Source organism: Labeo rohita, chromosome 7 (genome assembly GCF_022985175.1).
Source record: "Labeo rohita strain BAU-BD-2019 chromosome 7, IGBB_LRoh.1.0, whole genome shotgun sequence".
NCBI lineage: Eukaryota > Metazoa > Chordata > Actinopteri > Cypriniformes > Cyprinidae > Labeo > Labeo rohita.
Window position 1 is genome coordinate 17,067,862 of NC_066875.1, and position 27,035 is coordinate 17,094,896.

Genomic DNA, 27,035 nt, shown 5'->3' on the forward strand with positions numbered 1-27,035 from the left:
ATAATGTACTTTAGTACTTTTGTTGTTTTATTGACATTAACTGACTCACAGACAGCAGCAGGTTTTTTAGGCTGCTGTCATTTTCTAATGCATTGCATTGACAAGCCTGAATTATTTTCCAGTTTACGTTCATTTAAGACATAACGGGTTTCTATCGCGCTTAATAATTTAATAATAGCAAGCTGTATGTTTTCATTCATGCATGTTTCTTTATTGCTTTAACTGGTCAAAAACTATATAAGCAATATACATGGCACAGCCAACAAATATCATTCGATATTAATTCTGTAATTCAAAAGGACCAGATGATAATGTCGTTTCTTTTTTGCTTTCTTTCCATTTTTGCATTTTTCGAATTCTCATTGTTTTCAGCACCTCTGATTGGGTTGTCATGGCGTCACTCGTTTCTATAGTTCTATTAGAACGTTGGTATTGAAGTATTTAAACGCATTAGAATCACTTGCTCACTTTGTTGGTTGTTTTGGAGTATCTGAGTAGCCTATCTGTTCCAAGTTTTGCAGAATCTGATAGCAAAATCACAAAGTTTTATCGTGCAACATCTCAATTCACGCCTAAAATGCACTTGAAATGAAGTCTGTACACAAACACTGTTTGAAATCCACCACCAACACGGCAAAAAACCATCCTCGTCAGTTTGATGAGATGCCTGTTGGTCCTGGTGAGCCTGTTGTAGGGAGAAAGGAGACAGGAAGAGAGGAGAAAAAGAGAAAGAAGTACTTCTGGAGGTGGCCTTTTGGGCCTAGTGAGAGTGAAGGAGGGAAACAGGAGGAAGGGATAGAAGAGAAAAAGAAATGCTTCAGGTGGCCGTTTGGGCCTGGTACAACTGATGGAGGGAGAAAGGAGGCAGGGAGTGAGGAGAAAAAGATGAAGAGTTTCCTTAAATGGCCTGCTCTCCGCTTTCCTCTCAGCAAAACCGCAAAATATGACCTGGTTAAGGCTGAGGAGGAGTTCAAGTGTGTGACGGGAACATATCGGAGACATGACAATGGTACAATCACACAAACATGCCATAATGATACAAGTACTGATTCATAGCTGATTATTTAGTTAGCAAACTTCTGTTCGTCTCATTTTTATAACATAGAGATTCAAATACTGTCCCAACTACTGTCATTATCAGTTTAGAGATCAATGAAATTACTTTGAATTCCAGCAAGAATGGAGAATAGCGTTATTAGGTGTCATTATCAGTATGTGAGAATTTCATTTGAGAAACGAATCCATTGATTTTCATTGATAAAAGAAGTTTAACTTAGATATCAGTTCAAAAGTGCCTCTGAATAAAGAACCACTACAATTTGAAGACGATGTATTTTTATTAATATTATCTATTTTGAATTTATTCATATTTTAGCTTCAACTTTGAAGGTCCCTCCTTCTGCTAAGGAACAGCCAGAGCAGAACATCCTGGACAAGGGTAAGAATAATAAATCTCAAGAATAAATACATAAAAAAATATATATATATTATAAAATGTAAACTAAGATGGGAAAATGTACAGTATAGAACTGTATTTCATACTAACTACAGCTGTTGACCTTTTAATAGGTTACATTTTGAGGCATTATGAAGTCGGTCCCCAGCTGGGTCAGGGAGGATTTGGCATGGTGTATGCAGGGACTCGCCGCGAGGATGGACTCAAGGTATCAATTCCTATTTTTATTTTTTGCCTTGCAAAACTTTGATTGTCTCTTTAGGATTGATAAAATATATGACCTCTGTGCTCATGCTCAAACTCTTTGTTTTGTTGATCAGGTGGCTGTGAAATTTTCACGGAAGGCACCAGACATGCCATACATCACAGTGGTGAGTGCTGCGCTCTCTGTCTAATTGCTTCCCAGTCACTGTTTTCAGTTTATAACATCTTATTTTTATGTAAATCACAAGCTACACATTATTTATCAGCTGTTTAGATTTGTGGAGTAAGTCTTTATTTGGGAAACCACCTCCATCAAATGGTCGTGTTTTGTCCTTTAGCCTGGTCATCCCAAACGCCTCCCATTGGAGATCGGCCTGACAGTCATGGCCAATAAGGGCCCAAGCGCTCCTGAAATCATTAAACTCCTGGACTGGCAGGAAGACACTGACCACTACACCATGGTCATGGAGCGGCCCTTCCCTTGCATGGACTTGTTTAGTTTCATGGAGCTCCACGGAGGAACCCTGAACGAGCGCACGGCACGGCGCGTTATGTGGCAGGTGGTTCGTGCCGCTAACGTTTGCTGTGAGAACGGTGTCTTCCATCGGGACATCAAACTGGAGAACCTGCTGGTTAATCCAGACACCATGGAGGTGAAGCTTATTGACTTCGGTTGCGGCGCGCTCATGAAAAAATCAGCCTACAAAGTCTTCTGTGGTATGTTACACGAACCGCTTTGATCATTAGCTCACAGAAACACATCCTATATAGTCAGCATGCTGTGGAAATGTATCAAACATCAGACAACATGTCTTTCTTCCAGGCACAAGAGAGTACTTTCCTCCAGAGTTCAACTTCACCGGCAAGTACCATGCAAAGCCGATGACAGTTTGGTCACTCGGGATCCTCCTGTTTGAAATGGTGTGCGGGTATTTACCCGCAGCTGAGGACCTGTTCATGACCGCTGCCAACATCTGGTCCAGTCCAGGCCTGTCACAAAGTAAGATCTTCAGCACAGAACAAAGAAGGACAATTTGAATATTAAAAGTGATAATCAGACGTGTAATCAGTATAAGTTAATAATCAGAATTGTCTCTTGTGTTTTTTCACAGAATGCTGCGAGTTGATTTGTGATTGTCTGCAGCCTAAGCCAAAGAAAAGACTCGCTCTGGAGAAGATCCATCTCCATGACTGGTTTAAAGTACAGAGTCGAGAGCTTAGAGGTAAGCAAAATGTTGTTTCATTTTGTTTGTTGTTTCTGTTATATAATCATCACAAACCTGTTGCCATAAACTTGTGTATGTTTGTAATGTATTTAGATAATACATGTAATGTGTTTTTGCTTCAGGTCATGGATTAAGACATGGAGAGAACATCAGAAAATAACTCCTGTGATGAACACCCATGATTTCTTCTCTCAGTCTGTTTTCCATCTGCTGGACCAACAAGAGTGGCCTTTCCCACCCTCCAAGTCCTTGACTTAAAGCAGCGATCTGCAATTAATAGTTATTTATATATCATCATATTTATTTACTAAAACTTATTTTGTAAAAAATTGTAAGAAAACTGTATATGAAAAAATGTATAAGAAATGTATAGGAAAATGTGAAAAAGAAATTTGTGAGAATTTGTAAGACATTTTGTAAAAAATAAATAAATAAATAAAATGTACAATAAAACGTATAATAAATGTTTGTTTAAATTATTTTGCACTGTAGAGTTTCATTTTATTGTACATTGCTTGACATAGTTGCCCTTGAAGCTCCTGGAAAAGTCATTTTTGTCACTTCTGAAGCCGTTATGGCTTCACAGCTTCCTGTCATGAACTCAGGCCAAACATCTACTGTTATCTGCCATCTGTCACACTTTAAAATGAATACAATTATTAAACATCAGAGATATTTAAAAACTATATATCACACTCTATTAACGTTTCTCACCAAATTCAGGATGTTTTCTCACACTGTCCTGTTGCATTCCATTCACAAGATACAGACCATTTAGTGATTATTGTGAGTTTGACACTATGTACAAATCTGTCAAAAGCATCTCATTAATAACCATGTGATTCTATAAAAGGCTGAACATTTAAACTGGGAATGATTCCTATGAACGGACCCACAGCTGCAACCAGTAATGTATGGAATGGTTGTGATTAGATTAGAAGCTTGTTTTGCTCATTCTATTCCAGTGGTTCTATTCCTAGGGTATTTAATATTCTTCTAAGTACCCCCACCGCAATCACACCTTTTGCACTTAGGGATATTTTGCCACCTTAAACCCTTAAATTGATTTACAGGTACATTTTTACCTGTATAGAGGCAAAGTTTTTTCTAGACTTATTAACTGTATGTCATCTTTTATGTCATATTCTTAAAGGGGTCATCGGATGCAAAGTTCGCTTTTACATGTTGTTTGAACATTAATGTGTGTTGGCAGTGTATGAACAAATCTACCCTATAATGATAAAAATCCATGCAGTGGTTTTTAATTCATCTGTAAAAATAATATCCCCTTTTTCAAATCGAGCCAGTCTCAGATGCCTGCATTCTAAGATGCAGTAGATTACGTTTGTTTGTGAAGAGAATGCGCCTCCCGATCTACATATATCCGTCTATGTTCGCGCGAATCATTCATGATTACAGCAGAAGTGAGTATAAGGTTTTTTTTAATGAATCTTTGTGATCGCCTTTCCTAATAATGTGCTAGTTAGCAAGTTTAGCGCCTAAAGTAAACTCCACAGAGCGGCTCGTCACTCCACAGAGAGAAGAGAGGGGCGGGGCGAGCAGAGCTCATTTGCATATAAAGCAGCCTCGACCAGAATACGCCTATTTCACAATATGGCGACCGAGACCGAAAGTAGGGGAGCGGTACTTCCATTCATTAAAATAATGGATTACGAACAGTGCGTTTTCTCCCGATCATTAAATTATCTGCCAAAAGTCAGAATTACAGATGTTGTCCGTATTGTTGAGAATTTTCAGGGAGATGTGAAGAGATCCAAATTGGACAAAGGCTACAAATTCTTTTTTGAGCAATTTATTTTTGATTATCAAGGTATGTATAAGTCAGTTCCCATGATACTGATTTTCAAATTCATTTACTTTTATAGATAATTTTCATAGCAGTTTAATAAAAACTCTTCTTGTTACCTATGTGTGTGTGTGTTTTGTGTGTGTGGACACTTCAGTCTATTTATCTATTGCAGGGAAAGTGGTAATTAGGGCCAGATGTTATAGGTCATTAAGAAAGCGTGAAGAACCACATCAGATTGAGGTAAATACATACAGGACTTATTTGAATACCTTTTTTTGATAACAAAATGGTTCCCAGTGTAGGCTATTAATTATCTCACAGTCCATAGCAACAGTAACTGTATAATTTAGTAAGGAAGCACCTTCTGCAGTTAGGATTAAAAAAACAAGAGGATGGGATTCAAAATGTTTTTTCTGTGCTTAGTGACATTTAATTTATGTAGCAATGGTCATTTTAACCTCTGTGCAGTGTTCAGGGTATTTTATGACACAAAAAAATGACACGTTAATCTAAATGACATGACACTTGATGGCTTTTTTCACACTTACTACATCTATACACACAAAACCAAAACAAAATTTGTTATGACTGATTGTATTTTAGCGTAATAAAGTCACTCAGGATGTTCATCTAGTGTCTTTGGTTAAAATTCTAATTATAAAAATTTTCCAGTAGATTGCAGAAATCTTCTAGTAATCTATGACATTTTTTATATCATCATAAATGAAACCAAGAAACGAAGATATTCTTTAAAGTCAACTACATATTTTGTATAAACATTCATTTCATATAAACGTAATACTTTATTCAGAAATTAAGACAAAACAAGTACAAACAAAACAATACCAACTGTAAAGTAAAAAAAAATTAAAGTGATGTTACAATTCATGACTGTTATAAAATCATATTTTACCGTCTGGGGTCTCTAGAGACCCCAAACAGCCACAGTATACACCCTAACTGAACAGCGCACAATGGTTAAATAAAGATGTGAAATATATGTCCACCACAGTTGAAACACCACAGTTGCTTGGAGATGCATACCAGTTCTATTGTTTTGTTGTAAAATATAACATACAATATTGACAATATTGTGTTTAAAATGTAGGCTACATTTTAAATGTAAAATGTTCACTTATTATTACTTTTTGGTTGAACTGTTATATAAAATCAACATTTGCAATCGTTTGGATATTCAAAGAAAACTGCGGTATTGCTCGTATTTTAAACATGAAAAAGAATAACTCGCACAGGGTATGTTTCTGTATCGAAGAGAGTTTCTTAAATGGATCTCTATTTACAGTATGTGTCAGTATAGAATTAAATGAATGGCAAAGCTCAGCATTTTTCAGAACCACTGTTCTAGACAGATTGCCAAGTCTGTTAGTAGTATGGATTTTCAGTGACTCCTTCTGCAGGTTACATTGATACACCAGTAGATGGCAACAAGTGACTGTCTTTACAAGTGAATCACAGAATCACTCAGATTCATTAAAAAAACACTGATTCCATTTAAGAATGATTTGGAGTTCCAACAATTTTCATTCCTCCTATTCCATCATCACTAAAAACTTAACCCAAAACTGAGTGCCAGTACTATTAGTTTAAACGTTAAAGATTAAAGGTTTTGCACCACAACAGCAACTTAATTTAAGACAGACAACATTTAAAAATTTGAGTACTTTTATTTGAGAGGTTTCATACATGTACTCACTGTGAGCATTCAGATCAAACATTTACACCACTACATGAAATACTGGAAAATGTCATCCTCTCATTTAAAAAATGTTTAATGCTCTGTTATTAACATTTACCGGGTTATGAAATTATACATCTCTTTTAGTCTCACAGCAGTAAAAACATAAGCAAATTGCCCACTTGTGACAGCCAATCTTCACATCATTTCATTTTAGTAAAATAACCAAAAGCAACATAAATGGGGAAATATTGTTAAATCTTTCCCTATTATTAAATGTACATATAATTTAATGTACACCTTTCTATCAAGGGGATGAAATGAAGAAATCATAATCTAACCACTTACAGACACATGATGAAATGTAACACGAATAGAAGAAAACGTATACTCAGGGCTACCTGAGAGACTGAAAGGTTTAGTGGTCATAGTGGTTACATATCAACCAATCTCTCTAAGAGACTGGCTAACTCAAAATTAGTCTATTTATCTCCTCCAATGCACACAGTAAATTAGACATTTTATAAAAAGTAAATGACGTTTTGAGTATTCAGAAAAATATACACATTTTGGTCATGTAATAAAATCATGAAGACAATCTTATTCATGAAGATTGCAAAGTGCTGGTTTGTCCATTTTGCTGAATGGTAAACAAGATTAACAAATGGTTAATATGACTGTGAAGCAAGAACTAACACAGGGTACCGAAACCAGAACATATACATGAAATGCAATATTGTTTGCATCGCTGCATGGATTCTTTTGAAAAATCAAGATGTATTATTCTGTGCCATCCACTGGAAGTCAGGTGGATGAGGTACTCTCTGAGGTAGCCGTGAATATGACCAACAACTTAAAGAAAAAGCTATAACACAAAAACACAATGTAACATTTTTAACATAGCACCACTGTTGAAAAGAGTAAAATCTCTTTCTCCACTTCTTTTCATTCCAACCCCCTGATATTTACCATGGGCTCACCTTAGCCCTTCATACTACCACTGTTGGGCATCAAGGGCATGAAATCAGATTAGTTCATGTTTGTTTCCTTTATCTTCCTCTGCTCAGTTCATCCACTCTTCTTCTAATCGTTTCGTTAAAGTCTCCTGTAATGAATCTACAAAAGCTACAAGATCTTCATGCAGACTTGACAGCGACTGATGCGTGACCGGTACTCGTTTCCCTTCAGCGTCTCCCGGGCAGGACCCTGGATGAACTGTTCATTCTGCTCTACCGTGGTCAACCAGAAACTGTACTTGTTGGCAAAGTAGTGGCAGGTACCGCGGGCACCGTTGCACTCGATGAAGGGGGTAGCGCGGAAATCCTCTAGACAAGAACCGGGAGACACCAATGACTGACCGCCTCCTTCGCCACCTGCGGCTGTGTGCTGAAAGATAAACATAAATGTTATATGCACTGAGGAGACTAGAAAGTATGACTTTCCAAGTGTATCCATATCATTCTAAATTAATGAACATTTAAAAATAAGCTATAAACTGTCAACGTGTTTTATCATAATAACTGTCAAGCATTTGAACATTATTTTATACACATAGGTAAACATGTACTACACTGTAAGCTCTGTCAGCTACATTCAAGTATTACAGCTGCAAGAAGCGTCGAAAGGCCCCTTGCACCCGGGCTCACCGCTACCGAACGGTGAGAAATATGGATTTAAAATGGTAAATAGGAGGAATATGTCAAAGTAATTTATATGTGCTAAACTTCCTGCTGTCAGTTGGTGGCACTATGACTATAACTGAATATTGGCATGTAGATGTCTTCAAGCCAGGACTTTGATCAAACATGTGAAGTTTGATGCAGATTGAACATGGTATGTTTGAGTTAGTATAAAATATGACATATCCTGTTGCCAACAGGTGGCTATGATTATAACTAAATATTGGCGTTTAGGTGTCTTCAGGCCAGGACTTTTACCAAACATCTGGGCCTGTATTCACAAAACATCGGAAGGCTAAAAGTAGCTCATACCTTGCCAAATTTAGGAGAAAATCTTAAAAAAAAAAAATCAGCGTCAATCCTAAATTTAGGACTCCTAAATTTTTGCTCTAAGAGTATTTCACTAAGCGTTTTAGCGCTAAAACTAGCTCCTGAATCTGTGAAACGTCAGGAGTAGTGAAGAGGACTCAAGTCACTATGACCAAATCACAAACTATCCTCCCTGCAGAAAAAACAATACAAACCATCACAAAAATAATGTTTTTTTGCTAAAAACATTACAAACCATCAACTTTTAACCATTAAAACCATTAAAAATGGTTTCCTGTAATGTGTTTTGGGACATATTCCATTACTATTTAGTGGTTTTAACAAGCCACCAATAGAACCAGTAGAGACCAACAGGCACCATTACAGTTACCATTAAAAACCAGTACAATTCCCATTATACCCAGTAAAACCATTACTAATTCTTTCATGCTTTCTATTGTTTTCTGTCAGCAGGGCTAAAATGGCTGTTGCCAGCAATCTGCCTCAGAATGTAAACATTTTAGAAACACGCTACATTTATTTGCACACATACGTCTTCCCACGCATCTTTTTTGGTTTTGGAGATGATCCTAACTTCAAATTCTCTGTTGATTATACACTTGTTTTTATTAACAAGTTGAGCAAGAAGCTGTACTTGCATCCAGTTTGGTTTTCTTTTACGTTTACATGTCTTACTATCATCCATGATTATACTACTCTGTTAATTAAAAGCTAATTGTTTATAAGGAGCATACATGTAAGAGGCTGAAAATTAGCTGAACATATACTTGTTTAATTAGTGACACTTAGCCTGCATTTTAAAAACCTTTATTTAAATGTGCAACATTTTTAACCTTTTTTTTAAATATGGCAACATAATATCACGTTCTACAATATTTCTATATACTGTAAAAAAAAAAATGTGGCTTCAACTTAAAATAATTTGTTACCTGGCTGCCTTTAAAGTTCAGTCAACAAACATATCTAAGTTGTCACTTAGTAAAAATTAACATTTCAAGTTGACTAAACTTATTTGAATTGACTAAACTTAAAATTTTAAGGCAGCTAGGTAACAAATAATGTTAAGATGACTCAAATCCTTTTTTTTTTAATAAATAGGCTTGTTTGAGATGTGCCTCGCCTCGCCTGAAATGTAGGCGAGAGTAGGCGGCTGCAGTGAGGGGAGGAGTGAAATAAGTGCAGTCAAGTCGGACAGTTCTGACCTCTCGAAGTAGAACAGATACCTACGAGATCAAAGACGGATATCGCGTTATCACACTCACATGCTGTGTTGCTGATAAACATGATATAATTTCAGCTCTGTTGTTTTTATATGAAAATAAATATGATGAACAAGACACTCAAAGTGCTTGCTATTTAATTCCATACGAAAAGCATATTTATCATCCATTTTTACTTTAATAAAAACGTATTTTAGATTTTTATAGAAATATGACTACAATCATATCTCACGCAGAGATCGCACTGGCATAGTGTTTGGGAATATTCATTTATAATTTAAACACATAACCACATGATATTAGATTAATAAATAAAAAAATGTAAAAAAGAATGGCAACATCACGGTTGTCTGAACCAATGAGCACTAAGCTGTGTCGTCATCCAGTCGTTTCCCATCGTGCTTTTAATCAGCACAGTCGGTGGAGAGCTACTGCGCCTGACTGCTCAGTCCAACAGAGCCGCCTCGGCATCCCGAGTGTTTTTTGGCACACGTCAGCATGACATCAGAGCAAGGCGGATGTAACTCGGACACATTTCTAACCGGCATGCATCTCGCGGTGATCACCGGTGATTGATTTCTACGCAGATTTTGACTATAACTGAATGTGACTATAACTGAATATGGGCATGTGTTCAGGATAGGACTCTTATCAAACGTAAATTTTGGTGCAGATTGGACATCGTATGCCTGAATTATAACAACTTTCTGTTTCATGGCAAAACATCAAAGTTTGTCAGGCCACCACGGACACACCCTTCGACGAAAACTCATCGATTTAACATCACAAAGCGCTTTAAAATTACACTGACCAAATCTGAGTTTGTTTAAATACAATGCCTGAACACAGAAAATCAAATGAAAATCAAAATAACAGACTTCTTGGGTTTCGGACTTCGTACCGGCAGACTTTTGTGTAGGTATTGGTGTGTTACATGTGTCTACCAAATTTCGTACATGTTTGTAAAACATAACTCGAGCGGCACTTCGTTGAAATTTTATAGGTGGCGCTACTGAGCTTTTGTCACACCCACTTCTGAAAGCCATATCAGATGTAAATTTTCACCACTTTTGGCGTGTGTGCAACGTTTCATGAGTTTTTGAGTATGTTTAGGCTCTCAAAAAAGCAATTCATTTTGGAGAAGAAGAAACTGAGCAATTACAATAGGGTCCTTGCACCACCGGTGCTCAATAACTGAATTTTACCATTAGGAAGGAGTAACCAATCCACAGACTTCTCCAGCCCTGAGGGCAGGTCGGTATGCTGAGATCCTGGCTATGGATAGCGATTGCGTGAGATGGAGCCTCACACACTGAGCAGCGGCTAATGTACTGAGCTATCTGCTGATCTGCCACGGGCATCATGGGGATGGGTGCTGTGGTGGACAGCCAATAGGATTTGTCATTGCGACTAGCGTAGCGGCAGATTTCATCGACTGTGCAGTACAGGAAGGGGATGGTGCTGAAATGTGGCAGGCAGGAGCCGGGCAATCCTGTGAGGAAGAGAACATTTAAATTCAACCATCTGTCACAGCATTATCTTGAGGCAAGTCAACTCATCTGTACCTACATGTACATCCATGATAAACTGATCCACAGCAATTTCTATTCCAAATCCAAATTGGTTTTTTTTTTACACATTTGACAGCCCTTATATTAACAACCCTAGTGTCTCACCCAGGTCCTGGTTGTGTGCTTTCTCCTGCCCCTCCACATAGAGCAAACTGTAGCCCTCCCACAGCTTGGCCATGCCTTGAGGACACATGGGCACCTGGGTGGACTGACTGTGTTTCACCAAAGTATAACCGATACCGGTACTGCGCGCAGGTGGACCAGGAAGACCTCGCATTCCTGGTGGGCCACGGGCTCCTGTAGAAGACATGTCAAAGTGGAAGAACTTGAACACAATTACAGGAGGGAGGAGAGGAAATGTGTGAAAGATGTAAACTGGAAAACAGTTCATGAAACGTCTACCTGATCTGACCACTAAAATTACGTTAATTGGTGTATCCTATATAGTCAAAGGGATTGACTCATATTTAATATGTTGATTTGATAGGAATAAATCAAGTTAATGTAGATGTCATCACTTGAGTGGAGAGTAACCAGTCAAAAGTAATACACTAGATTAACTGGTTCTCATCTGGTTTTGCTTCAAAATCCAAACTTTACACTAGAAATCAAGTGACACAAGGCAATGTCAAAAATGTATTTTACTAAAAAAAGTTTATTGCAAAAAATGAATATACATATAAATATATTCAATTGTCAGATGTTTTGGGTATGATTTTTTTTAAGAAATCTCTAATGCTTACCAAGTTTACAACGTCATATTATTAAATCATTACAATATAAAATATGTTTTCAATTTTAATGTATTTTAAAATGGAATTTATTCTTATGATGTCAAAGCTGAACATGTTCTTTCAGAAATCGAGTTGGTGCTCAAGCAGTGTTGCCAAGTCTGCAGTTGGGCTACTTTAACACTGCTGCCGCGAGTTGTAGTGACCCCAAAGACCTGATATTTATCCCCTGGAATGCGAATTTTACAAGGGGAACCCCGCCAAAAAATGTATATTTTACCCCGCCAAACACGATTGGGTTAGTTCTGGGCTAGTTTTGAGTAGCAATTGAGCAGGTTTGGTTGTGAAAACCTGGCAACCCTGTGCTCAAGAAATATTTCTCATTATAATGCTGAAAATAGTTGCTACTTCATATTTTTTCTGGAAACCATGATACATTTTTTAGGACTCTTTGATGAAAAGAAAGTTAAAAACATCATCACTTGTTTGAAATATAGAAAGATTTACATATAATGTACTCACCCCCTTGTCATCCAAGATGTTCATGTCTTTCTTTCTTCAGTTGTAAAGAAATTGTTTTTTGAGGAAAACATTTCTGCATTTTTTCTCCATATAATGGACTGATATGGTGCCCCGATTCTGAACTTCCAAAATGCAGTTTAAATGCAACTTCAAACGATCCCAAATGCGGCCGTAAACAATCCCAGCCGAGGAAGAATGGTCTTATCTAGCGAAACGATTTATTTTTATTTTCATTAAAAAATACAATTTAAATACTTTTTAATCTCAAATGCTCGTCTTGCCTTTCTCTCCCTGAACTCTGTGTATTTTGGCTCAAGACAGTTAGGGTGTCGAAAACTCCAATCGTATTTTCTCCCTCAACTTCAAAAATCATTTCAAAATCATCCTACATCGCTGCAGAAGTACCGACACAGTCTTTGCAAAGTGAACATCCAAAGAAGATCAAACACCCTTAACAAAAAAGGTAAAACAGTGATATAGGACGATTTTGAAGTTAAGAGAGAACATGAGATGGGAGTTTTTCGACATACCCTAACTGTTATGAACTGGAACAAAAACGGTCCAGGCGGAGTCCAGTTTCAAGACAAGACGAGCATTAGGCATTAAAAAGTATATAAATTGTATTATTTTTATTAAAATAACCGATCGTTACACTAGATAAGACCCTTCTTTCTTGGCTGGAATCGTTTACAACCGCATTTGGGATCATTCGAAGCCGCATTTAAACTGCATTTTGGAAGTTCAAAATCGGGGCACCATATCAGTCCATTATATGGAGAAATATGCTGAAATGTTTAAAACTTAATTTCTGAAGAAAGAAAGACATGAACATGTCGGAAGACAAGGGGGTGAGTACATTATATGTGAATCTTTGTTTTGGAAGTGGACTTCTCCTTTAATGCCTAGGTCTTCAACTCTGCTTCTAGAAATCCACTGTCTTGCAAATTTTATTTCCAACCTGCTTCTGAACACCTGGCCTGTGATTTTTCAAGTGATCCTGAAGACCTTGGTTAGCTGGTTCAGGTGTGTTTGATTAGGCCGGTAGCTAAACTATTCTGAACTTGCATTCCTGCCATGTTGTAATTACTGTAATGATAACACAAAACATTCTACTCAATGCTGTTCGCTTCCTCTGACTCAGAATTATGCATTTATAAACAAACAGGCTAAATCTTCGACAGTCAGGTGATACAAGCCGTAGCTCTCAGAGAATTCTCAGTTTATCAAGTGTAGTTTGATGGTTGGTTTTATTGTATTATTTAACTTATTACTGTTGCTCTACCTTCTGTCTATGATCAGATCCGAACCACCATTACCATAAAGGATGTAAAAGGTAGAAGGACACTCATTGTTACCTTGAGTTCCGGTGGGTCCTTGGATTCCTGAAGGTCCAGGGTCACCAAAAGTTCCAGGAGATCCAGCTGCACCAACAGGACCAAGTCTACCCACTGACCCTCGGAGACCTTTGGGACCTAGAGAAATTTCAGAGCAATTGAAATTGGAGTTAAAAGGTTAAATAATTAATCAGACTTTTAGTTTCATATTTCTTCCTTTTTTTTGTTTTGCAAAGACAAAAATAAAAAAATAAAAAAGAAATAAATAAAACACTCACCTGGGAATCCTGGACTGCCTGGCAGGCCTGGCATTCCTGCCTGACCAACAGATCCATCAAGACCTGCTGGGCCTGGTTCCCCAAATGGCCTAGTGCCGGTTATGTTATGTGGGACCACAATACCTGGAGGTCCCTTACGACCGGGAATACCTTTGAGGACAATAAGCAAAAGCTAATGTTTCAAGAATGTTCATAACTGTTAGCTAACTTTTTTAAGATATAAATGCCTGCTGACCCTTTAATCCTTTGGGTCCATTCCTGCCATAATCTCCTGGTTCTCCAGGGAACCCTGGTGGACCAGGTATACCACTAAAGCCAGGGTCACCTCTTTGTCCTTGTAAATCCAGAGAGCACAAAAATTAATAAATTCCAATGAACAAACTATGGAAGCACAGTTAAAGACAAAAAAAATACCTTTAAAACCAGGGCTGCCTTCAAATCCAGGGCTTCCAAAACCACCGGGGTCTCCACGTGGACCTGGTATTCCTGGTCGCCCAGGAAATCCGGCATCTCCCCGGTCTCCTTGGACTGTTCCAGGGCCTGGTGGACCAGGTAGGCCAGGAGGGCCAAAGGGACCTACAAATGATCCAGTTCAGCTGATTACACTGCCTCACAAGAACTGCTATTACTAAAGGTGACGTTGACACTTAAAGACGGACAGATCTAAAAAGAGTGATAATTGCTCGCCGTCTAGATGAAATATTGTTTTGTTTTAGATACACATAGCTCAAGAAAGGATCAGTTTAATCTTAGAGAAGCAATAAAAGTAATAAAAACAGAGAGTACAGAGATGTCCTGTACCTTCTCGTCCATCTAATCCTGGAAGTCCAGGGTCTCCGGGAAGACCTGGGATATTAGAAAAACTAGGTGGGCCAGGGGGGGCCTCGATTACCAGGGAAGCCTGAAAAACCAGGGGCACCTGAAAACCAAGATTTCATAAGCATTAAATACAAATATGCAAATAAAAAAGAAACTAAGATGGTCAGAAAGCAATGACTTCATGATTGCTTGTTTTTTTGGTGTGATTCCAACCCTAATCCTTAAAGAATTAGCTTGATGGCTCATTAATATTTACAACTTCCATTAATATTGAATATATGGCTTTCCTTTTCATTTAAAATGGACATTTCCATAAATATCAAATTGATATTTACAGTTCATTGCCATGTTTAATGTCCATACACATAATTCTCCTCACCAGTGTCTCCTCTAGATCCTTTTTCTCCAGAACGCCCAGGTACTCCGGGCTGTGATGAGCCTCTCTCTCCCTTCAGGCCATTCACACCAGGAGCTCCAGTCCGACCACCTTCAGTCACACCTGAGGAAGTATGTTTAATGAGCAGTCACTGGTTTGTTCATGTTTAAAGCATACTGTAGAACCTCATAATCAAAGGTTTATCCGATTAATTTACCTGGAACTCCAGACTGCCCCTTGGATCCTGGAAGACCATTGAGCCCAACTAAACCAGGTGATCCTGGAAAACCTGAAGTAAGATTTAAAGCTGGGTATTTCAGAAATGGCAACATCCTGGTTTCTAATACGTAGGTAGTTTGTAGAATGAATGAGCTGAAAAACATGTTTTTAGCAATATCTAACAGTAAAGTGGTACATGTTCTTGTTTAACCTTTCTCTCCTGGTGAACCTGGAGTTCCAGGACGACCCAAATCTCCGTCACGGCCCCTCTGTCCGGGATAACCAGGGAGACCCCTATTTCCTGGGAGGCCTGGTGGGCCTATAGACAAATACAAAAATAAAATTAACATTAAGGAAAAAAGAGCTGTTGATGTAAAAGCTGAAGTAATTTCAACAGAATCATAAGGGTGGCTCCAAATGTCCACGTACCACCAAATCCAGGTGCTCCTGGCTCTCCAGGAAAACCTTTCTGGCCTTGAAATCCCGAGACTCCTGGGAAACCTGGATCACCTGGTGCACCAGGAACTCCTGAACCACCTAGTTATGAAAGTCAAGAGACAAAAATTTACGTAATCAGACTGCAATATACATTACAAAATAAAACACAGCACACAAATAGAAGAGTTTATAAAACATACATATACCAAGAACCTGAAAAAAGTGTCTTTCTCACCTGGGAATCCAGGATTTCCAATCGTACCCTTTGGTCCAGGGGGTCCAGATAATTCATATGAATCACCTTTCTCACCTTAAAGACAATGTTTAGGGGCATCAGACTACTATTCAACTACTTGCATTTGTTATACATAGTGTAGATCAGAAATAATGCACATTATTATTATTATCATACTTGGCACTGACAGAACCACAGATTTCTCACCTTTGCTACCAGGTTGTCCTAGACCACCTGGGAACCCTTGAATCCCAGGTACACCATCATCACCCTGCAGTGGAGAACAAAAAAAAAAAAAAGTAAAAGACGATTGATATATGTGCATAACACATTTTGACAGAAGTACAAGTATGAGACTCTGAGACCATATAAGACCCCGTGTCAACAACAGTATTAGTATTGCTGTTTCCATAGTAAACTTTTATACATATAGTTGTGGCCTGAATACAGGATACTTACCCTCGGGCCTGGTGAGCCAGGGAAGCCCAGAACTCCAGGTGAACCTTTAGGACCAGGCAAGCCAAAGGAGCCAGGAATACCTGGGAGTCCAGGCTGGCCAGGAAAACCTTTTGCTTGGTCTGCAATACCAGGTGATCCAGGAAAGCCATCACGTCCAGGTCTACCAGGAAAACCCTTGTTACCTGTTAAAAACAGAAAAACATTTTGTTTTGTTTTTTTTTTTCTGAGAATTTTAATAAATGAATGACTAGTCTTTGGGGTCATTTCAATCCCATACTTTTATCACAGAATAAAAAGATAACTTTGGTCGTCAATGAATGACTCTACAAAAAAAGTCCATGAATACCTTTATATCACTAAACAACATGAGTTCATCATTAGAAACTAAGGAACTGTGCTCTAAATGGATGGTTTGTCCACTTTTTGTACCTCTTGGTCCTGGGAAACCAGGCAGTCCGCCACCTCCTGGTTCACCTTTATTACCCCTTTCCAGCTCCTCTACTGGAAGCACTGGAAGAGAGGGTCCTGGAAGACCAGGAGCACCACGCTCCCCTTTTAAAACACAAACATTGTGATTTAAATTAGTACATTAATTCATTGTATTACTGTAGTGCATTTTAAAATATAATTACAATAAACTATGTCATATCTTGCTTCCTTCTGAAGTTCTAAATTATTTTTGAATGCCTTCTATGGTTTTATTTAACTAGAAAACAATGAAATGTCCCGCAAATGCCATCAATATACCTTTGGTTCCTCTTGATCCAGTTCCCCCAGGTAAGCCATCCTGCCCAGCGAAACCAGGTAAACCTTTAACTCCTGGACCACCTGGGTCTCCAGCAGAACCAGGTAATCCTGGGAACCCCAACAATCCAAAAGACCCCTTCTCCCCTGGAACACAGACAACAAAATATCTAAATTACAATTAAAAGCAAAATTTGCTCATTAGACTATTTTATGCCATTTGAAATGATCTCAGAGATGCTTGTTTGATGTCTTTGTAATAATGTGCACCATAAAAAAAATTTAATAGTGTGGTTTTAGAGGTAGTAGGAAGCATGTTAAAATGACTTCAGAAATTTATCTAGAGTAGCTTCTATCAGCAATATAACTCAGAAAAGTCAAATCAATTTAAAATGAACATCATACCCTTTATTCCTGGTCTTCCAGGTATGCCTGGACGTGTTCCAATGCCGGGAGGTCCAGGAGGTCCCATAAATCCCTCTGACCCTGGGATGCCAGGAAGTCCTGGTATACCCTTTAGTCCACGACGCCCTGGAGGCCCTGGATCTCCTCTCATACCCTTCAGGCCTGGGAAACCTGTGGAGGAAAAAATAGTTAAAATATAACATAGGAACTGGCTCTGAAAATGCCTAGAAACTACTTGGATTTCACTGAAATTAATTCCATTAAGATTTTTTATATGAGATAAACTCACAATACTGAACATGTGAACACACTTACCCACTAAAGAAATACTTTAAAGACAGGTAATTAATGAAAAAACAAGCAAATGCTGACGAATACAATGATGTTCATTAATGAAATACTAAAAGATGCAATAAATGTTGACAAAAACATTTATTGATATTAGTTTTTCTGCATGAACACAACATTGTTCACATTTTGTGTACATGTCAGTTCAAAGTAAAGGCTAATTCTAGACTGGATGTACAAGTAGCTGGAATATGAAATATTACTTGGATGACTAACTAAAGATGCTGCTGTTTTACCAGTAGGTTTGTGGTTAAAGGCACACAAGCAAATCAGGGTTATAGCAAGTTCTATTGGCTAGATTAGATTAGAAGCTAGATTGCTCAAATTCATTGAACCTGAGGATTAGTACTTAAGCACACATTTATTACACATCTTTTATGTGTAAGTATACTATGTGCTGCCTGCTTCATGGCACACAAACACACAAAAAGATGGAGGAATACAGTTTAAACCACTCCAGTGATAAAAGACCATGGATGATATATAGATGGTCAATCCAAGAAATTACAAACCATTCCATTGGTTTAAAAACAGATGGGAGAGTTCACCCATAAAAATTTAATTCTGACATCATTTACTCACCCTCAAAAGGCTTTTTATCATTTTTGAAACACAAATGAAGATAATTCTAATTAAGAGGGGCATAGTGATTTATGCCCCTCTAGTGAATGCCTATTACACCAAAACTCTGACAGTTCAAAAACATTGTAAAAGTAATCTATGTAAAATACTACATTAAAAAATTTAAATCTGTTCATGATATGAAAATACCATTTTTGAAGACGGACTGCATTATTAGTTAGGAACAAGGGTGATATTGAGTAAATGATGAGATAATTTTCATTTCAGAGTGAAAAAAAATGCTCCCCTGCAATCAATGCTTTAAATGAGATTACTGGAAACACAAGGAGACAAGTGAAAGATAAGTGCATTAAAAGGTAGCATTGCAAGAGTGTGAATAGTGTGTTAGAGGAACATCAACACTACATGCAGGGCATCAGGGAGGACAATATTTCTCACCTTGGCAGCCTGGTGAGGTGACCCAACACCAAAAACAGAAGAGGGAGACACCACAAATGGAAGGATGGGAGGGTGGAAATGATGGTGAGAGAGGAAGAGGGGTGGATGGAGAAAAGAATAACGAAAACAGATATTTTTTGTGAGGAAGATCAGTAAACACAGGCTGACGAAGACTGATGAAAAGAGTAAGGGCCAATGAAACATTTTACCGCCTCAAATCTGCAGTAGAGTAAACACAATGCTCACATGAAAATGTAAACCAAACCACAACTACCCAGGTTATTAATGGTGTATAAGTAAGACAGTAAAAAAGCTGCCTCATGACAAAGTCTCAGAAGTTGAGTTGCTCCACCAAAAATTATGTGAAAGGTCAAAATTGCTTACTGTAGAGCTTAAGGTAGAGTTTACCCTAGTATAAGTAGCAGCTCACTCATATTATTAGCTAAAACACCAAACTCAAATTGATTTGGTTACCTGGAGGTCCATTAAATCCTTTAGGTCCAGTTGGCCCTCTGGGACCAGGATCCCTGGGAGGGATTTCTCCTGGTGGACCTACAGGACCTCTGGGACCAGGACTTCCATCTACACCTCGTTCTCCCTTTACACCAGGAAATCCACTGCGTCCATCATTACCTAAGGAGGAATCCATTAGTGTTAATGTTTAATATCTAGCATAACTTACAATGCCTAACATGTTGTCAATAACAACTCATCAAACTTACCAGGCCTCCCTGGTAAACCAGGTACACCAGGTTGACCCTTGTCTCCTGGCTCTCCTGGTCTCCCTGGAGAACCTTGACGTCCAGGGGTGGCCCCAAGCACCACACCTGGTTCTCCCTTAGCTCCTGACAAACCTGGAAAACCACCTCTTCCTGGAGGCCCTGGCAAGCCAGCATTTGTTGCTCCTGGTAAACCTGGATCTCCTCTGGGTCCGGTAAAACCTAATCATAAGTTAGCCAATTTTAATAAAGTATCATCACATTAGTGACACTACAGCGTAAAAAATCCAATGTCTCTTCTTAATGGCGTAGAGATGTAAAAAGCACGGCTCACACAGAAGTCACTTTCAAACCAGAAGCAACAAAGCATTTTGCTGGTGATTTCGTGTTACCATGTTAAAGGAGAAGTCCACTTCCAGAACAAAAATTTACAGATAATGTCCTCACCCCCTTGTCATCCAAGATGTTCATGTCTTTCTTCTCCAGCCGTAAAGAAATTATGTTTTTTGAATTAAACATTTCAGGATTTTTCCCCATATAATGGACTGATATGGTGCCCCGATTTTGAACTTCCAAAATGCAGTTTAAATGCGACTTCAACGATCCCAAATGTGGCTGTAAACGATCCCAGCCGAGGAAGAAGGGTCTTATCTAGTGAAACGATCAGTTATATCTTTAAAAAAATACAATTTAAATCATTTTTAATCTCAAACGCTTGTCTTGTCTTGCTCTCCCTGAAGGGTATGTCGAAAAACTCCAATCGTATTTTCTCCCTCAACTTCAAAAATCATTTCAAAATCATCCTACATCACTGCAGAAGTACAGACCCAGTCTTTGCAAAGTGAACATGCAAAGAAGATCAAACACCCCAACAAAAAAGGTAAAACAGCGATATAGGACGATTTTGAAGTTGAGGGAGAACATGAGATGGGAATTTTTCAACATACCCTAACAAACAGTTTAGGCAGAGTTAGACAAGACGAGCATTTGACATTAAAAAGTATATAAATTGTATTATTTTTATGAAAATAACCGATTGTTTCGCTAGATAAGACCTTTCTCGGCTGGGATCGTTTGAAGCCGCATTTAAACTGCATTTTGGAAGTTCAAAATCAGGGCGCCATATAAGGCCATTATACGGCGAAAAATCCTGAAATGTTTCCCTCAAAAAACATAATTTCTTTATGGCTGAAGAAAGAAAGACATGAACATCTTGGATGACAAGGGGTGAGTACATTATCTGTCAGTTTTTGTTCTGGAAGTGGACTTCTTTAATGTGAAAATAAGCAAGACTTGCATGAGGTGAAGTTTTTCACCTTCTTGCGAAACTCCCAGTTGCACAGATTTCAATTGGAATGACTGGATTACAAGTTGACCTATTATATGATATGTAAAATTTGTGGTTAGATGGAACACCCACTCACATTTGAGGCTGTAATCTTACCTTGAGGTCCTGGCTGACCTCCAGAGCCTGGATCTCCTCTCTCACCCTTTGGCCCATCAAACCCTGGGCGCCCACTCACTCCTGGGGAACCAGGCTGACCCTTTAGCCCTAATATTAGTATACACACAAACATGCAAAAGAACACATTAAAGCATTTTAAATGTTACTATAATCTTTAAAGTAATAGTTAAAAAAACTACCACAATTTTGAACTTTAATATACTTCTAGAAACTAAATTACCTGGCACTCCAGGATTTCCAGGGTATCCTGGATCTCCAGGTTCACCAGGAATCCTACAGGGCAGTGGTGATCCTGTAGACATCCATATCATTGTCAGTAACATATAAAAAGTACAAATGGTGGCCCATTCCACACACATCCCCTACAACTAACCATGGCAAACCAAGTATTAAAAGATGGGTGTTTGTGTTAATTGTTAGTTAAAAAATATAACTGAATTTCTAAGATCAGCAAATGCTGGCTGATAAGCAAAAGGACAGGAGGGAATATACTGTAACTACGCAATTACACTGCAGTCCAACATTATAAGTTCATGAACTGTCCTGACAATGGGAATTAGTCCAAAACATTTTAATGTGGAGGGCAGGGAGATTTGCCTTATGCTGTCGATTACCACAGAAAAGTTCAATTTACTTCCATAACACTTCATTATAATTCATAGGGCCACATTTATTAACAGCTTGCGCCAACGCAAACCCTCTTCTGGCGTTAAAATAGTACTGTCAGGATTTACTAAAGACGAACAGTGACGAATTATTGCTGAAAAGGCGAGGATGCGGTTATTTTTGCGTCTAACCTTATTAGGGCCTGAGCACCGGTGGTGCAAAGACCCTATTGGAATTGCTCAGATTCTACTTCTCCAAAATGAATCGCATTTTTGAGAGCCTAAACATGCTTGAAAACTCATGAAGCTTTGTGCAAATGCCAAAAGTGTTGAAAATTTACATCTGATATGGGTTTCAGAAGTGGATGTGGCAAAATATCTCGACAGCGCCACCTATAAAATTTCAATCAAGTGCCCCTCGAACTATGTTTCACATGTATGAAATTCGGTAGACACATGTAACACACCAATACCTACAAAAAAGTCCTCCGGTATGAAGCCCAAACCCCAACAGGATGTCTATTATTTTGAATTTTCTTGGCAAGTTTTGTGCTGTTTTTGCCATTTTCAGGCATTTTATTTAAACAAACTCCGCCCAGAGATTTAATCAGATCAACACCAAATTTGGTCAGCGTAATCTAAAGCCCTTTGTGACTTTAAATTGCAAAGATCTTGACTTTTCGTTGAAGGGCATGTCCGTGGCGGACATGAATCATAAAATGAATCATGCAATGCAATTTACTAACATTTGCACACGTTAAATTACTGGTATTTGCGTAATGCATGTCTTAAAGCAGGCAGTAATTTGCGCTGCTCTTGGTAGATTGCGTTGGTCATTATGGAAATGATCTGGCTGCGTCTGTGTTCTTTAATGTGCGCACTGTCAGAAAATCACACACAGAATTTTCCCCTCCCATTGGTGCTTTTATGAAATTGCACTCTAATTTTCCCTGTTTAATAAATCTGGCCCATAGTGCTCTAAAGCAGCTTTATAGGAAATCATTTCAATTTATCCCAAACTTTATAAAAACAACAAATGTGAATAGTAATGCACATACAATGAAAATGCATTTCAGAGAGTTTAAAAAAAAAAAAAGAAATGTGCAGCTTGTATTTTTGTTAAAGAGCTATTAATTAAAGTGCTTATATTATCTTCTGTTATTTGTCCATCCATGGGTGTATGATGCAAAAGTGTTTATTGGCTTTAGATGGTCATAAAAGGACATATTGGAAATAATGTTAGAACGTGACAGAGTTTTATGCATATTTCTATCCATCTAGGTATGGAGGGCCAAATTACTCAAAATTAAATAATTAAATAAATGCTGAAATATATAAATAAATCGTTAAATGCATCATTTAATTATTGAAAGCATAAATAAATTAAATTTAAATGTATTTATTTAAATATTTATTTATTTAATTACTTATTTATTTAAATATTTGATTATTTATTTATTTAGTTACTTATTTATTTCAATATTTATAATTATAATAATTAATAATTCCTTGTGTTTCCTAGTGTGTTTCCCTATGTTGCCGCGACATACGGTGACATTCCGTGACACTGACACAATCCATCGGCACGTGTCACACAAGCAAATACATACAAATGAATTCCGAGATGTAACTAATCCTACATTTGATAAAAACGCATCATCAATGAAATATCGTACTGCCATTAAGTGTGCGTGTTTCACAGACAATGTTATACTCCAGCTGTCAACGATACGGTGACATGTTCCGCAAGAGTGTCAGTGGCACATGTCACTCTCTGCTGATACATGTCAGTGACCCAAAACCGGAAGTGTCAGCGGTTGTGCCACTGAGCATAGAGGCATGTGCCAATGTCACTTCATCTCCAAGAGCCAGCGACAGATCTTTCACTGTACCATCCTCGATCAGCCATAGTTCGTGATGCGGAAAACATGAAAAAGGCGCCTGAACTAGAAAGACCAAAGAAATCGAGCTGGAAAGGTGACGCCCACCATTGTTGAGTGACGTGCCGACAACCGCAAACCTCAAAATGAAATGTGGAGGCAATAAATAAATGCATAAATAAATGAGTAAATAAATGCATAAATATTTAAATAAATAAATGCATAAACAAATATTTAAATACATAAATAAATATTTAAATAAATAAATTATTATTCAATAATTAAATTATGCATTTTACAATTTATTTATATATTTCAGCATTTATTTAATTATTTAATTTTGAGTAATTTGGCCCTCCATATCTAGGCTCATAACAGCACATAACACTGTGTATTTTAGTGCTGCAATGCACCGCTGCATAAACTTCCATTGTAAGTGCATTTAGGAACAATTTTTGCTAGTAAAGGATAAGTTAAAATATCTTCTGTGGTAATCGATGACATGTCATGAGTGTTGGTGATAAAGGTGAACGTGTTGGGACTAATGTTGTTTCACTACAAAGGGTATGCAAAGCAAATGAGCCTTTGATGGCATACCAGAGTCTCCAAAATCTGATAAAAGTTTGTTTTCATACTTCAAAAAAAGAAAAAAAGGAAAAGAAAGAAAACAACCCCACCCTCCCCGAGTAAAAGAAGAGCTAATAACATGCGCAAAGTTTGTTAAATGACTGACAAAAGACTGCTGTTATATGGCAACTACCACTTTTCCAGAATGGCAAATAGACATCTCAAGCTATAGGTAAGTCAAAATGATGGTAAATTATGATCAGGTCTGGTGGACACTCTACAGTTAAGCTGTCTGATACAGTCAGGCCTTTGGAATTTTTTTATTTTTTATTTTTTACTGGCTGCAGCTCTGGGCTTCACATCTCACCTCCCTCTTCCAAAGAGGCATCATTAAGCCCCGCCTGCCCACAGCTGTCACCTAGTCAGACAACATGCAAGGGCAAGAGAGATTGCAAGAGAAGCTGTCAATCAATCGGTTGATGAATCAGTTCATTCGGGCAGCATCAATAAGCAATCAAACGCACAAGCATGAAAATGATTGTACCTTTAGTAGAGAATTAAAAAGCTCATTCAAATATTCCAGCACATTCGGTTAAAGCAGTGCAAATACAGAAATCAAAAGGGGAACATGTGCACGGTTGTGTCAAAGCCATTCCATTGCCGAGAAAGAGATGGAGAGCATGCAGAGAAGTGAAAAGATTTGGTGATTCAGACATGAATGTTAAGACTTGTTATGATTTAATTGCACCTGCTCAATTTCTCTCTGAATGGAATGGCTTGTAAAGAGGTCAAAAGTTCTGTTAGCACAGGCAAAATGTAAAGATTCATTTGCACACCCATTCACTCTCACACACGAGATAAATGCTTGTCAAGATGAGGTTTAGCAGCCTGTAAACTGAAGCTCTTTCAACCAAGCTCATCTTATACTGTTTAATCGTGTACTTTAAACTCACAAAACAAGCTTAATATGCTAAGTGGGCCTCTTGAGGAGATTGATAGTTATTGTTAAAGTGTTACTCAAATGTTTCTTCTACTTACCTTTAGAACCAGGAAGTCCAGGTGTTCCAGGAAGACCATTGAATCCAGGATCACCTTGTGAACCTTTGATCCCAGCTACACCAGGATAGCCAATACCAGGTTCGCCCCTGTCACCAGGACGACCTTTGAACCCTGGAACACCAGGAAAACCTTTATCTCCAGTCACCCCAAAACCAGGCTCCCCCTGTAGAGACAGAACTTAGAAATTTAGAGATCTCACTGGTTGCTAATCAGAATAAGAATTACTACAAGCAATAAGGAACACAAGTCTTCTTTGGCAGCTGATGAAATGAAATGACAGAAAGAAAAATGTAAATCTACTCACAGGTAGACCTGGTTGTCCAGGGAGGCCAGGGGATCCGTCCCTTCCGGGCTTGCCACTTTCTCCAAGTGGTCCAGGAAGACCCTGTTGACCCATATCACCTTTTTGTCCTCTGCCTTCCGGGAAGAAAGAATGACCTTTTTCTCCTTTACGCCCTCTAAAGCCTCTGTCACCTTTTCGACCCTAAAACAAAGCAAGACTTGTAATTTTTAAGCATTTTGGAAGTTACCTGATGATTTATCAAGGATCAATAACGCACTATGGTATTAAATGGATCGCACACGACTCCTAAACAAACAAAAACACGTGTAACCTTTTGTGAAAGCAGTAAACTTTTGTGATATATTTTGCTCCACTCTCACCATCAGGATGCTACCTTTCCATGTAATATCATTCAGTACCCCCGAAAACCCACAAGGCATTAGCCAACTGATCTAAGCTAATGTAATAATAATTAATATCTTACATCAAAGCCTTGTGGACCACGGGGTCCTGGGAAGCCTACGTCACCAGTTTCTCCCTTCACGCCATTGAGTCCTGCAAAACCTGGGGACCCTGGAAGCCCTTGAGGTCCCTGTCCACCAATTGTTCCTCCACCTAAACAGTCGCAGTCACCATTTTCTCCTGCAAGGGCACAGAGTCAAGTAGGAAAGAAAAAGTCAAAGTATGCCATTCAACATAATTGTCTAAATGAAACATAACATTTTTCATTTCAGCTCTACAACAAAGCGCCTTACCTTTAAACCCTTTAAAGCCTCTGTTTCCAGGAGGTCCTTTCGGCCCAGGCTGGCCTGGAAGACCAGGCAGTCCAGCAAGGAACAGGTTGGCTGGATAGAAAGATAAAATAAGAAAAGTGGAAACCTGCAACCGCTCCCCCAATAATCTACTTTTATTTGATTTGACCCCATAAAAATGACTTTCTTGGTGTGATTTAATTTGTCAAATCTTAATGGGATTTTGACTTGAATTAAAATGTGAATTTAGATATTATAACATGAAGCACATGCTTAAGTTCCATGAAATTAAGATGACCATCATCATCATCTGCAAAAGCTTACGTGAACTGCCCGGTGGTCCAGGGAGACCTGGAAGTCCAGGAAGCCCTTGACTTCCAGAAAGACCTTCAGGACCATAAGAGTCCCGACCTGGGCTTCCCCTCGGTCCTTTGAGTCCACGACTACCGGGAAACCCAGGAGTGCCTGGACGACCTGAACAGAAAACCAAGAGTCACAGTTATCACCATACTGATACAATAGATTCTTGAGCTGCATGATTTGAGCCATAAAGCCTTAAAGGAGAAGTCCACCTCCAGAACGACA

The 27,035-nt window shown here is 38.3% G+C and overlaps 2 protein-coding genes across 2 annotated transcripts in view; one reads left to right on the forward strand and one right to left on the reverse strand.

The window, feature by feature from the left end:
* Window positions 1-588: 588 nt before the first annotated feature.
* Window positions 589-3,114, forward strand: LOC127168813 (serine/threonine-protein kinase pim-2). Its single transcript, XM_051115896.1, has 8 exons — window positions 589-1,009; window positions 1,376-1,438; window positions 1,552-1,664; window positions 1,777-1,827; window positions 1,999-2,377; window positions 2,484-2,660; window positions 2,773-2,883; window positions 3,009-3,114. Exons 1-8 carry the CDS (start codon window positions 589-591, stop codon window positions 3,044-3,046), a joined length of 1,353 nt encoding a protein of 450 aa, XP_050971853.1. The 3' UTR covers window positions 3,047-3,114.
* A 3,093-nt stretch (window positions 3,115-6,207) lies between these two features.
* The window catches only part of col4a6 (collagen, type IV, alpha 6), a 95,079-nt gene continuing 74,251 nt past the window's right edge, over window positions 6,208-27,035 (reverse strand). Inside the window, 29 exon segments of the mRNA XM_051116002.1 lie at window positions 6,208-7,778; window positions 10,827-11,113; window positions 11,298-11,489; window positions 13,801-13,917; window positions 14,058-14,207; window positions 14,293-14,391; window positions 14,472-14,633; window positions 14,859-14,937; window positions 14,939-14,976; window positions 15,256-15,375; window positions 15,470-15,541; window positions 15,683-15,790; window positions 15,901-16,008; window positions 16,145-16,219; window positions 16,352-16,415; window positions 16,604-16,785; window positions 17,033-17,155; window positions 17,351-17,494; window positions 17,753-17,923; window positions 19,595-19,753; window positions 19,843-20,061; window positions 21,284-21,391; window positions 21,525-21,596; window positions 24,724-24,774; window positions 25,395-25,578; window positions 25,720-25,899; window positions 26,183-26,340; window positions 26,454-26,543; window positions 26,775-26,924. Coding sequence (XP_050971959.1) covers window positions 7,518-7,778; window positions 10,827-11,113; window positions 11,298-11,489; window positions 13,801-13,917; window positions 14,058-14,207; window positions 14,293-14,391; window positions 14,472-14,633; window positions 14,859-14,937; window positions 14,939-14,976; window positions 15,256-15,375; window positions 15,470-15,541; window positions 15,683-15,790; window positions 15,901-16,008; window positions 16,145-16,219; window positions 16,352-16,415; window positions 16,604-16,785; window positions 17,033-17,155; window positions 17,351-17,494; window positions 17,753-17,923; window positions 19,595-19,753; window positions 19,843-20,061; window positions 21,284-21,391; window positions 21,525-21,596; window positions 24,724-24,774; window positions 25,395-25,578; window positions 25,720-25,899; window positions 26,183-26,340; window positions 26,454-26,543; window positions 26,775-26,924 — 3,923 coding nt within the window. The 3' untranslated portion in view covers window positions 6,208-7,517.